Genomic DNA, 13,713 nt, shown 5'->3' with positions numbered 1-13,713 from the left:
CACCGAGCAACGTCATCTTCGCCCATGGCGGTCGTAAATTCGGCAATAACACCCTCGACGACCGCGATCACCGACAAATTTCATTTGAAAATACTGCGGTGATATATACGCTTGTTTTTTTTTTTTTTCCCCCTCTTTGCGAAGGAGCGCGGTTACATATAACAAACGTTGGCGGAGGAATATACACCGCGTTTATTGGCCGCCGAGGTAAACCAACAACCGCAGATTGCGAGTAAGGGTGTGTCGGTGAAATTTACCCTGGTCCCCGTCAATCGTATGGGATTTGTAGTCCCCCACGGCGACGCGTTTATCGACGAGGGGCGATTTTTCCAAAATTCTAACCGGCGTATTTTTTTTCCACTTCCAGGGAGGACAATAATAAGCCGAACCACGTTCTCCTGTTTACAATCATCAATCCAGTTTACCCCATCACGGTGGTAAGTGCAGGACGCTAGATGGATTTTCTTATTTAGCCTCACATCAGACCATTGGAAGTGTTTGTCCAGAATAGGCGATCGCGAGATACCGAAAAATGAGTATGAAAATAATAGATATATATTAATGGTATTCAAATCCCAGGTGGGATAATTTTATTGAGAACTTGAATTTTCAATGGACTGATGAGCGATACCGTAGCGGGAAAAGGGGTTTTGTCATGGCCGAGGGTCTCTCTCGTAGAAAGCGAGACCGGAAAATAAGCTTTCGAGTCGACCTGTACTCTCGGATGACCCTCGTAGCAGAGATGGGTGTCGGCGACCTGGACCGAGTGTTCGCATAGCTCTCCCAAGACACAATACCCATTTCCTCGTGGTCCCTTTGCCAGGGGGACTAATTAAAGACCGAGTATCTCCTTTCCTCTCTTATGATCTCTTGCGCTTTTCCGCTCCTGGCCCTCCACGACTCCATTCCGCCTCTTTTCCGGTCTCTCGATATAATCGAACGCGATTCCACGTGACGATCTAGTCTGCAAATGGGTTAGATAATTTTTTTTATCCATCCGTCGAGCCAGAAAAAAAAAAGTACATCCTTCCCGAAAAGATGCATTGGAGATGCATCTTGACTCGATGGACTTGCTAGGAGTTGCAACGCCTCGGCTCCTTCTAAGACCTTTTGGGACGGCTCGTCGCAATCGGACAAATGTCCGGCGGAGTAAGCACTGTCTCCCTAAGCGGACGTTTAATTGAATTCGCCGTGGACACGCGAAATACGCGGCTCGGATTTATTCCGCCCCGAGAGGACGGCGATTTCGCAGGGCCGAGCGCCGTGCCAAGTCCGCGGCGTGCCAAAGGGTACAGTCGACGTGCAAAGCCTCTCTCGAATGGGTTTCTTTGGACTCCCGGATCAACCTGGATCGATCGGCCCGATTCGACTGTCCTTCGAGAGCTTCGAGAAACGAGGAGAAAATATTTTCCTAATTTTTTGCCGAATTTTTCCGAATTTTGCGAATTCCCTTGGGGCACGGGGGGAAAAAAAATCGCGAGAAAAATCACTCGTCGTTTCGGGAAACGGAGTGGGAGTGCTTTTCCCTCGGAATGGAAAAATCCTCGTAGACTCGCGGCTTAATGCTCTCTCTTTCTTTCTCTCGCTCTCCCTCTTTTTCTCTTTCTCCTTCTCTCTCTCTAAACGTTTCATGCCGCGAACTCCACGCCGGCTTTCTCCGGGGAGACACACAGTGGTCGACTTATGGCCGCTCGTTTGGAGTCGTGGAACGGCGGCGCGTATTTACCTAACTTATTGCACGACCACGACCCAGTTTGCCACGAGCGAAAGGAAAAGATCCGACCCCTTGAAATTTCCTTCCCACTGCACGCGCCCCTACGAGTCCGCCCTGGACCGGCGAGCTTTGTTGGATCCTCTAAAGCTCGCGACCGCCTTCCAGTCGGTCCTGGAAAGTGGCTTTACACGTTCGAATAAATGCGGAATTCCTCAAATTGCGCGCGGCTACTCGGCAAACTGCAGTTCAAGGATCTAGGGAGTCCTTGCATCCGGATTATCTTTGGCACACAGGGATGCTGCGAGGAAAATCGATCTCCTCGTAATTTCAAACGAAAAATTTCTTTCGAGGAAATTATAAATAAAAAAAAAATCGATCTTGAGTCTCGGTCCCACCTCGGGTTATTGACTTATCGTCCCACGTAATCTCTCGAGAAATTGTAAGGGCCTGAAACGTGCGCCGGATCCAGTTTCCACGGTCCGTGTAATCTTATCCCGCTCGTCGACGCTCGCATAACCGTTCGAGGATTGATCTCGTGTATGCCGTAAAAGTTGAGTGGGTCGCTCGTGTCATTTTGCGCGTACATAAAGGCCGAGAGTATGGCCGGTCTCCTGTGTCTCCCTGATTAGTCAAGAAGCCTCTCGTCCGATACCACCCGCCGCCATCTTGGATCCACCGCGGACGCGTCTCATAAGTATGTTGCGAAATCCCCTTTTTTCCTGATAGTATAAATAATTGACAGTAATTAGACCGGGTAGATGGATCGGGCATGTGAACTCGAGGCGTGACTAATAATTCAACGCGGTATCGATTTATTCTCGTAGATTCGAGGGACATTCCTGGGTAACCGGTCTAGAAGTCGATCTCTCACTTATCCCTGGAAATCCTTGATCTGGTTCGGCAGTAGGTTGATACCAGGTCGGATATCTGTACGTGCACTTTCATCGAGAATAGTCATTCCCCCTGTTGGGTCATCGAGAGCGATCACCGGAGGTTGTTACACTTCTTATGACCTCGGATCTATATCTCTTATCACGCAGGTCACTGGAACTCTTGAAACACCCGTGAAAATCATCCCAGATGACTCGTCTCCTAAATCCGGGGTCCCATTTCCGGTCTTCGACCTAATTTCCTAATTTTCACGTCCGACGTCATCGGAGACTCGATTAGAAAGTGACGTCACGGTTAGTTATCTTCGAGAGGGTTTTTCAGGCGCGCTCGTTACTTATAGACACGCGCCATGAAGAGCTATTTTCACCGGATGATGGACGACTCGAGACCCTCCGCTCCCTGGGGGGTCTTCAACGAGACGAGGCTGTCGGCTTTTCAAGGCCACTCTTACGGCCCGGAAAGGAGAAAATGATTTTTTGCCCGACTACCGTACGCCGCATTCGATCGATGCCCGTTTGATCTCCCGATTCGGGATGCTGCATCTCCCCCCGCGGATTAATCTCGTCTCTCGTTCGCACGATTTGCGGATACGAAAGGAGGGCGCGGAAAAATAGAGCCGGTCGGCTCGAGCTCGGGATAAATTCTCTGGCTGGAGACGTGAAAACTGGATGTTCCTTCGCAGCTCGTCCACCTGACACGTACGACGCGTCGACGCTCGGGACGGCCCGTTCTCGTCCTCGTATACTCTTCGGGGCCGTTCCCGATTCTTGGCTTTTCTTTCTACTTGCATCTCGTACCCGAGGACGATTCTGGGCCGTCTAATTCCGGAAATCCACCGGGATGGACACGTACCATCCCGCGACGCGTTAGAGTTCCGTGCAATTTTCGTAATAAAGGTAAACGTGCACAATGGTCGGTCGCAGTGCCAGGGTCTTGCAAAAAGTGGACGTGCACGCGACGTCGCGCCGATTTCAGGGAAAAGTGTCGCGCCCTCTCGGAAAATCCCCCACGAGGAGTAATCGAACGTAATGCCGCGGAAAATTCACGCCAACCGTCCGAGAGTGGAAATTAAGACGCCTCGAGTTAAAGAGGGAAGTCAAGGCCGATGGCACCGAGTTGGTTCCGCGTCTTGGAAGCCATCTTTCCCGATGGCTGATTCACTTATACCCGACTTTACCCGGGATTAAATATCGGGGACTTAATTGTCGGAAAATTACCCGCCAGGGAGTATATCCTTAGGAGCCATTCGTTCCCGTCGCTGGTTCAGCCTTCGCCGGATAATCGCATCCGTTGATTCGAATTCAACTCTTCTCGGTTAATCGCAAACATAGAGGATCCTCGAGATCACGGAAAGGAGTGACGCGTGTTCCGGTCTATGCCAAAAGAACATAAAAAAATAAAATAAAATAGAAAACAAGACAATAGTGGTGAAAGTTTGAGTATTCGAATTCCACCTAGTAGCTCACCGTTCCGTAAATTACGTATATAATTTCTTCTCGTGGATCTCACTTACTCGGAAACGTTTTAATCTTCCCTCGATCTCTAACTCCGGGGAGCCTAGTCTCCTCCAAAATTGGAGCAAACGACCCAGTTTCGATATCCATCGGACACCTTCCTGAAAGTGCAAGCCGTTCGCTGTCGCTCCGCCTCTTCGAGGTCTCGCTCGATTTCCGGGTTTCCGGGTACCTCCTCAAGGTCTTCCTCGGGAGGAGACCTTAAACCAGGTGGACCTAGGCGCGCCGTCGGTGAAATATCGCGGAAAAGCTCGGAGATAACTCTAAAATACGGGATACGCCGACTGGCTGAAAGCGTCCCCGGGTCCGCCGGCCCGGTGGATGGAATTAGTTCGCGCTCGTAATTCGCAGGGCGCTCATGAAATTTGCAATTCACAATGGTAGCCCCGTTTTCATTAGGACTGTGTAAAACCTGGCTGATGGAGGGACCATATGCGGAGGTGCACGAGGGGTGTATATAAGCCGGCTGCGGGGACGTTTAATTTTCCCGGGCGGCCTTACAGGCTCGTTTCGGTTTCGCCGGCATTTCGAGGCGTCGCGACGACGACGTCCCTTCCGAAGGACCCGGACAGAATTTTATCCCGACGCGAGGAATTAAGGAATTAAGGAATGCCTCGTTAATTGCCGAATTCTAACCTCGAAGGAAGGACGGGGCATTTAAATGCCCCTCTACCCACGTGGCCGGAAGCTTCCCCCCTCTCTCTCTCTCGATGTAGTACTATTTTATTTTAATGCGATTTCCGGTGCATGTCCCAACCGAAGCGTCGTTTATCCTGGAACTTTCCTCGGGGCTCCTTTTATGTTCCCCTGCATGTTCCCGACGTTTGGAGACGCTCGATCGAACGGGAGCACCGGGGCCGTCTCTCTCCCCTGATGCGATTTTAATGCCACTGACAGTGATAAGAGGTATCACCGTTTATTCCCGGCAGATACCACCGATACACCGTGTCCCGCTGAGCCGTGATATTTATTTATGAATATTTCCCGGGAATAAATTACAGGAATCAAGACCGCCCGCGAGGAAGCTTCGCAGGGAAATTTTCCCGCGGTTGATCGATCAATCGTCGGTACGGTCGATTGGTATTGGTGAGCGATAATGGTCCTTTTAATATAACGCATTATCGGGACGTACTCGCGGGCCCTGCCGTTCCCACGGGAAAAACGGGACGCGTTGAGTGTACCTATCGGCTAAAAACTCGCACGCACAGCGATACGTTACGCAACAATGCCTCCTGGCAATTACGTAAATGTAATTGGTTACCGGCAGTCGCGCATGCATTAACCGCGCATTTTCGCCGTTTAATTCGGTCCCATTTAAATTTAGAACCGGCCCAAGTAAGCCCACAACAAATTGCCGCGGTCCTTGCACCGGAAACAAAACTAGTCGGCGATAAATCCCAACGGCGGGAATACAATTACCCGTCCGGCCGATTAATTCTGAATCTTGAACGGATCCGAGAAAAGGAAATGTCTCTTATTTCCCAGCCGACTCGTCGTCGTCCGACGATATTCACCGCTATCACCGAGTTACTCCCGATAACGCCATTCCCGACAACGATGTACACCTCGACGTTTGCTCGCTACGGCCAGCTGCAAACCCACGGTTTAATTTATAATCCTCGCCCGAAGGCTTGCGTGGGTCAACCGCCGGCAGACGTAATACATCGGCGGATTCGTTTGCATTAATCGCACTTCGATTAACGTGCATTTATAATCGGGCGAGAGGTCGAGTCAGGAGAACGAGGGAGCTCAGTCAGGAGCCAATTTCGATTTGGAAGCGAAGCCGGTGCCCCGCTTTACGGGCTTCGATTTCGAACGACCGTCAAATGGCAAAAATGGTAGGTTTTCCATTTGCATGGCGAATTACGTCGAAATGGCGGGGTGAAATCTGCCGCGCGGTCTTTTTTTTTTTTCCGTTCCATTTTTTTTCCCCCCATCGTTTTTCCTCGCGGTGCCCCCGCCAAAGTGCTCGAAATCCTCAGAATTTTTTGGGAGCCGCTTTTTCGGCGCTTCTGCCCGATATATCTCTAGCCGGCACACCGGATGTCCTGGCAAGGATTCCGAAATAAATCGAGCCCGCGAAATGAGTATTTGCGAAATAATTGGAGGTACTCCTCGCTCGGCCTTGCCGACTTCCGCGAGCGGGTCGCTATTATCGACCTCTGTTTTTAATAATTTCCTTACTTTTTTTTTTTTTGAGGAGGTAATGGCTATTTAATCGCGCCAAGTTCATATGGACTTGCTTGTGCGTCAAATGGACTTTGTTGGGTTACCGTAGTTATCCACTTTCTGTTGCGGCGTGCAAACCGAAACGTACGGAGCCCATGTACTCGAGGCACCCCAGGCATACGGCAATTCCTCGTTACGATCAGTTTGTGATAGGAACTTTGCCCGGTATGTATTACATACTCCAGGAAGTTCGGTAAAGGTCGAACTCCTGCATAAACCGCGGCAACAGCGAGTCACTTTAATTTAATCCGTTTCTCCGATAGTTCGGAAGTGGCGGAAAAAGGGAGAAAACGAAAAGACAGAATCCCACTCCACCTGAGCCCTATAAATCCTGCATGGAGGGTCGCGGGACAATTTAATTCCCGATTTATAGTAACAAGGTGCATCCTTTGTCGCTCGCATATATTTATACACTCGTAGGGAAAGAATCACGTAAATCAGTCGCGAGGTGGAGGCCAATTTTGATTTAAGCCGGTAATTACCACACCTCGTGCATTATTGCTTCCAATCATTCCGTGCGGAATGACTTTGGGTATGACCGATTACCGGAGTGCCGGTACGCACAGAATCGGGTCGGCATCGATGGATCTGTCAATAAGTTCGATGGATGATACGAAAAAAGGCGATGTCTTCCATCGATTGATACGTCCACGTGTCCACGTTCGATCTTTTCCCGGTGTACAGGTATAACTCGAGGGGTATTCTTCATGAAATGGTTTGTGGCTTCGGGAGGTATGACGTGCCCTTTGTACGACTTATTAAAGGCTTTATCGATGTACCGAAACCTAGCGTTCTTTATCTTCTTTTTCTGGGTGTATCCGGATATCCGTTATCGCCAATCTCTCGCGTGGAGGAGTAGGTTACCTCGAGAGGCTTTGCTCTCTACTTATTTATTTGTAAATACGTATTTACATCGATTCTCACGAAATGTTTCTTTACCCCGGAGGGTTTTCCTTTCTTATTTCTCTCTCTCGAGTACAGGGACAAGCATCGAGCCAATCAACTTTCTAGCCGTAACGCGTTAGAGAAAAGCCTGCATCGATCGCGAATACCTGGCGAGCACATTTCACCGATACGAAGAAAAATACACCCGCTAAGGACTGGAGAGAAACTGCAGCTAGAAATTGCCATGGTTTTGCACTAACCCAGCAATCCGGAGAAAGTCGGGCGGAATTGACCGTGCGTAATTTCCGTAACGCGAAACAATATTTCTCGGCATTGCCGGGCTTTAAAGTTGTCCGCGTACCAACCGGTCGACCTACCGAGGAGAGTTTATCGACGCTATTAATATTATCGCGAGGTGGAATATTAACCGACGGTCCCAGAATGCCCGGAGGAATTGCGCAATCGAGACGACACCTCGTCGATGGAATAACAGCGGCCCCGTAGCAAAAAACATACATATCCATAGGATGTGAAAATCCGAGTAATACGCATCTCCCGGGGTCCCGAATATATTTGGAAATTCGATCCTTTTACCAAAACGCGACCTTTCCCTCCCGCGGAAAGGTACACGCCCGAGGAAGGTGGGAATTAAAAAACCGGTAGTTTCCTCGAGGCCCGGTTGAAAGTACACGGAAGAAGTACAAGGAGGCATTTTCTCCCGTACGGGTGAATAAGTGGGAGCAATTAACGAGGTGCAAGCCCGAGAAGAGAGACTCGGATCGATCGCGAGCGCGGGCGTCCCGGTTGGGTGTTTCAGCCGGCGGGAAAAAGGAGGAAACCGGGGAAAGGGGGAAAAACGAGGAAAACGGGGGAAAAAAAAAAGCGCCAGGGTGCGGCTAAACGGCCGCGATTGGTTACCGCCGAGGAAAATGTCGGGGGAAACACCCGGTCCGCGGATCCGCTGATAACGCGGATAAGCGAGATCCGCGATCGAGGGGATCGTTCCCGTCGACCGGGCCGACGAGGACTCCTCGAATGGGCAGAGCACTAAGACCGCGTTTGAATCCATCGAAAGCATCTCTCCCTTTTTCCCTCGATGCCCAACCTCGGGCCGATAATCGATGGGAACGCGTTTTGCCCCCAGGTGGCGGAAAAAGGGGCTGTGGGAAAACTGCTCCGCTTCTTTTTCGCGTAACACCGCGAAACGGAACCGTGCCATCAGCCCCGCGATCGAACCTCCGCGGAGCACTCTCCGATATCCCGCAACTTTCCGGGAGAAAAAAAGGAAATGAAATCCGAGGAGTCTGCCTTCCGAAGGCGAGCCCTGGAGCCCAGGGAAGCGAGTCGTAAAGGAGAAGTAAACCCCGGACCCTATTTATTCATATTTCCTTATTTTTCATTCCTAGGAAATTATCAGGAATTACTTTCCTTCCACCCTTTTCATCCCTTGGAGGAGCGAGTCGAACACGAGCGGCCATCCCCTAGTTCGCGCTGTATATTTATTTATTTTTTTTTTAATTCTTACCTTTTATGGGAAATTATCCCAAACTATCCCTCCCTTTTCTTCGCCGTTGGTCCACGTGCCGCAGGGTGGACGGGCGAGGCCGGGCCACGGGGTGCGTTTAACGGGGGCATACCGGCACCAATTTCCACCCTGGTGAAAGGGTTAATTGGATCGCCCCCGGACCGAACCAGGGAGGACTGCGAGGTCCTGGAGGGGCGACCGTAAAAGCGGGATCCGGAAGTAGAGCTCTTCTTCCTCCGTGGTCGTTGGACCGGTGCGGTCTGATAACGCGGATGGCCATATCTGGGGGTGAATTTTGTCTCGCAATTTTCAGCCGGGAGACGCTAAAATAGGTCGAGCGTTTCGCGGGAAATTGGAAAAAGGGAAAATAAGCGAGGTAAAGAAAAAATTAGAAATGTGCAGCTTTTCATTTCTACACGCGCTTTTGTGAACTCGCGGTCATAAGGCGGAAAAGTCTCGGGTCTCGTGACCACCGACACTCGCGAGTGCCGTATCGGCACCCGTACCAAAGGTCTTGGTCTTGGTCTTGGTCTTGGTCTTGGTCTTGGTCTTGGTCTTAGTCTCGGCTAATGTGCTCCGATTTGCCGGCGTCGAACGGGGTCCTTACGTAACCGCGGCGGCCCTCGTCTCAATTACGCGAGACTCGGCCACGAATTATTGCGACGAGGTATCCCTAATGCCCGCGAATAGTTGGCACCGGTGATAAGAGCCCTTCTCGCGTGTCGGGCCGCGCGAGCGTGACGTGCACGCCGAGATATATTAACGGGCCGAAATTCAGGAGAAGTCTGTGTTTTGACAGGCCGGACCGCCCTCGTGTATCACGTCTGGATCTCTCGGAGTATTATCGCGCCCGGTGATATACATCTCGGCGGATGCGTGTACATACGTAATCCGCACGCGTGTTACACGCCGGACTCGGCATTCGCCGGAAGGCAGTCTAAGGGGCTTTGTTGCGCCTCGTGGCTCCTGCGGTCGGAGAGGTTAGGCGAGATGCAAGTTGAACCCACCTAGTTGGTGGTGGGTGGTGGGTGGTGCGAGTAGGACGGTGGGTGGAGGAAATGGGTTAACGACGGTGAATTTTTGTAATCAACGAATCCGGCCCAAACACACGACTTACGTATCTCGTTCCTGGTTATTTCCCTTATCGTTACGTCCTTTTAATTTCCCTTATCACCCCCAAGGCGTGAACACCGTGTTTCCCCGACCCCCTAAAAAATCCAGGGACGCGTGTATCCGTTTTGCGTCGAAGGTGCAAGAAATCACGGCAACGAACTTCGTGACGACATTATCGCCCGGTATATCGGTCTTGCTTGGACACGGGGAGCCTTATTACGTGTAACGACTTGCGTCAACTTCCCGGGGCTTGATACCCTTTGCAGTCACGCGCAGGGAGTGTAATTCACGGGGGATGCTTGAGAAAAAGTAATTTCGCCCCGCTGTAGTCCGGTGTGAATGGGACCCGAGACCTATTCAAAGGGGAATCGCGAGCGACACCGCACCGCCGAGACATTCCCTGAAAGCTCGATGATGTACCGGATGGTGTACTCGAGGGGACGCGAGATACACTTTTAGAAACGTTTAAGGTTTAATAAAGGCAACGCCGCACGGTTAACTCGGTTCTTTATGTTCCCACGGAGCCTCTGATTCCGCAATCAGCGTCCGTTACGTTCTCTCCCTTTTTCTTCTCTTTTATTTCCTTTTTTTTTTCTATCAGCGCACCGTTTTACCGTTCTCACGATCGGACTTCAAGACGAGCATCGAAATTCTAAGTCATGATTTAATAAATGTACTCCCCTGGGGTTAATTTACCTGGCTCGAATGTCAATTTGGAGCAAGGTAGGCCTAATAGAGACCAGTCAAAATTGGACTTGATAACGCGAGGTTCAACGTGACCGTACTAAGACGTCCTCCGATATGAACGGCACACCGGTTTCTGATAACGTCGCGATAAGTGGCTTAGTAGGTGACTTGGCGACGTGCGTCTTCGTTAACGCGCACATACTTTGTCGTCATGAAATGCAAGGTGTGTCCGTGACCGCGGAGGCCATTGTTGGTAATCAAGCGTTAACGCGCAGTTCTGAAATTCTGATTTTAGATTATATAGACCGGCTCGTCCCGGTAATGAAATTCCAATTCTCGAATAATGAGGACATTTGCCGGCAGCATAATTCAGGTCAAATTGCCTTTGCGGAGCGACGGCTTACGTGTGTGCTCTGCCACCCTAATTGTGAATAGGGACAACAGGTATTATATTAGCGATCGGATGTCACCGGTAGATGGATGCCATTTAATAGGAGCCAATCGCAAAGTAGTCCGAACTCGTAATTGAATTTACGCGACGTGGGACCATCCGGTCTATGAATAAAGAATTACGCCATGGCGACCGGCTTATCCAAAATTGACGAATAAACGTTCCCCTTGAATCGAGTCGGCAAGGTAAATCAGGTAAATCGGGTAAATCGATTCCAAATGAATTTTCTCGTCCGGCAGGCTAAACGAATTATATTCTTTTTTTTTTCCTCCCCGGTTCCATTTGAGAGGAAGCGTATTTGCTTTGGATCCGGCATTTCCAGCGGAATCGGCCATCCCTGAAACGGAAGGTTTGTCCGGAGAACGAGTCGCAATCAAACGTCACGTCAGGCCAGACAGTGAAAAGGGTTTCGGGGCGAAACCGATCTTGCGGTGAAATCGATCGGCGAAATGCGGAATGCCTCGCCGCGAAAGACCGCGAATGAAATTGGCAACGTGACGCCCTCGAATTTAATCGGCCGCGTACATTAATCTTTCAATTCGCGCGATTCTGGGCCGGCTCGCAAATAGCGGGCTCACGCGTCGCTCGAATTACTCCCGGGAATCGCGCAATTTTCCCCGACAGTCTAGCTCGATTTCCCTCCATTTTAATCGAGAGATCGGTAAATACGTTCCTGTTCTCCGGACTATGGGCAAAATCAGAAATAAGCGGCGATCCTTCGTGACCGAAGTGGCTCCGCAGGGCCGGTCGGGGCGATCAGCTGATCGCGGGCGGAACGGCCGATTCCCCTGGTACCATGGCTAAGAATTAGCCCAGAGTCGCTTGCGCCATCGCAAAATTGAGAATCCCCAGGCTGAAATAGACGTCGGTGCGGATCCACCTCGGCCGGGATTAAATCGGCCGACAAAACTAGTCCAATCGAGTGTATCCTTCGCGGCGGGAGCACATAACGCGACTCGCTACCGTGATTTATATCTCCCAACAAACGCCATTAATCAGGCCGGGAGCTTAGCACGAAGGGACGTTCTACGAAATTATGACCAAAGTCCGATTCTAAATTAGCTCCCGAGATGCAAGTCCTTTTGCCACCTGGCGTCGGTGGGGTGGCGGAATACGCGAGTCTCGCCTGGCGGAGGAGAGAAGCCCTCCGCGCGGATGATCCGCTGCCGAAATCCGAAGAATCCTCCCACGTCGGCCACAAAAGTGCAGGAATATATAACCGCCGGCCGGATTTATGGATGGGCCCGCAATTAATTCAAGGCGCGGGTCGGCCGAAACCCCCGCGAGGTTATATTTACACGCGGGTTTTACGCAGAAGCGCCCTGCGGAATTTTAATTCGCTCCCCGGAGGTTTACGGCCTCTCGTCGGCTCGTCCTGGGCCGGAATTCGAGCGTGCCGACACGCGGCGAGAGTTTCTCCATTTTCCTCCCCCGATTTTCCTTCGATTTTCCCCGACCTCGAATTCTCTACTCTCTCCTAGACTCTTCTGGAGTCTTTCCCCCCCTGTTTACCCCGCGTGCTTAACCTCGAAATTATCCGCCAGCTCCAATTTCTCCCTTCGAGGAATTTCCTTGCGACCTTCGCCGGGGGTTTTCCTCGGGGGTGGCGGGTGTAATTAAATTAATCGTAGGCCGGATCTCGCGTGGAAAGCCGCGGGACGATAAACGTCTTATTTTGCCCCGACACCGAGTTCTCTCCCCGAGCTGCTTGCAGGTATTTCAAGTACGTGGCGAGCACGACTCGCGCCCGAAGTGCCTTAATTAAATTATCGTCGTGAGTACGCGCACTCGGTGGCTCGTGCCGTTCCGCGCTCGTGCTGTTCTTTATGCACTCGGACTGCATGTACGGGTACATGGTGTAATAATTCACCGGTCAAAACTACTCTGGTTGAACGTTCCGTGTTTACGGCGCGGCATGGAAGAAGCAATGGAGCCGAATTCGAAGCCGAAGAGAACCTCTTCAGGGCTCTTCAGGTCTGGTTTTCGAGTAGATGCGCTACAAGTTGCCCTTTGCGTTTCCCTGCCGCTTCGATATATCCAAGTCACGTGCGGAATTCTCGAAGATTTTCTGCCCCCATTATTTACTTCCGCGTTCATGGTGCCTGGTACTCAAAAATTACGGAGCGGCCCTTGGGCCTCTTTTTTTTTTCAATTTATTTTTGTTTACGGAAAAGGCTTCGGAGTCGTTCTCGCCTCGCGTCGATCCCGACTCCTCGCTGGGCATTACTTAATGGTAATTCCTCCCCGATTTACAATTCAATCCGACGTTGCACAGTTCCGCCAACTTGGGGAATATTCGATAATCCGGAAGACCAAGGCGCTCGATTATGGACGGACCGGTCGCACTCCTGAGTCCTTTAGGAACGGGAGGAGCGAAAGGATCCTCGAGGAAGAAGTCAAGCCATCCATGATCCGTCGATTTAATTGAATCCCGACCTGATTTCGACGTTAGGGGTGCCACCCCCGGGGGATAAATGGAGCCGCTTTTAATCCCGATCGCGATTCGGCGACTCGACGTTTCGATCCGTTAAATGACGCGACAAGGACCGCGATTCCGTCCCGTTCCGTATCCGGCCACACGGAAGGAGGGAGTTACGGGGTCCTTTGCCAGGAATCGACCGAATCGGTCGAATCGATCGATTCGATCGGACCCGAAGGATTAGTTGAAACTTCCAGCCACCCGGATTTCCGAAAAGACACGCCA

At 51.1% G+C, this 13,713-nt stretch overlaps 1 protein-coding gene across 1 annotated transcript in view; it reads left to right on the top strand.

Annotated features, from left to right (window-relative positions):
• The window catches only part of LOC105698110 (heterogeneous nuclear ribonucleoprotein L), a 108,531-nt gene that overhangs the window by 21,398 nt on the left and 73,420 nt on the right, over positions 1-13,713 (top strand). Inside the window, exon 3 of the mRNA XM_012422072.1 lies at positions 368-437. Coding sequence (XP_012277495.1) covers positions 368-437 — 70 coding nt within the window. The remainder of the gene's footprint in view (positions 1-367; positions 438-13,713) is intronic.

The sequence above is a fragment of the Orussus abietinus genome, unplaced genomic scaffold, assembly GCF_000612105.2.
Source record: "Orussus abietinus isolate OABI.00-Male unplaced genomic scaffold, Oabi_2.0 scaffold1, whole genome shotgun sequence".
Lineage (NCBI taxonomy): Eukaryota > Metazoa > Arthropoda > Insecta > Hymenoptera > Orussidae > Orussus > Orussus abietinus.
The sequence above is the reverse complement of the archived record's forward strand: the minus strand, read 5'-3'. Positions and strand labels throughout refer to the sequence as shown.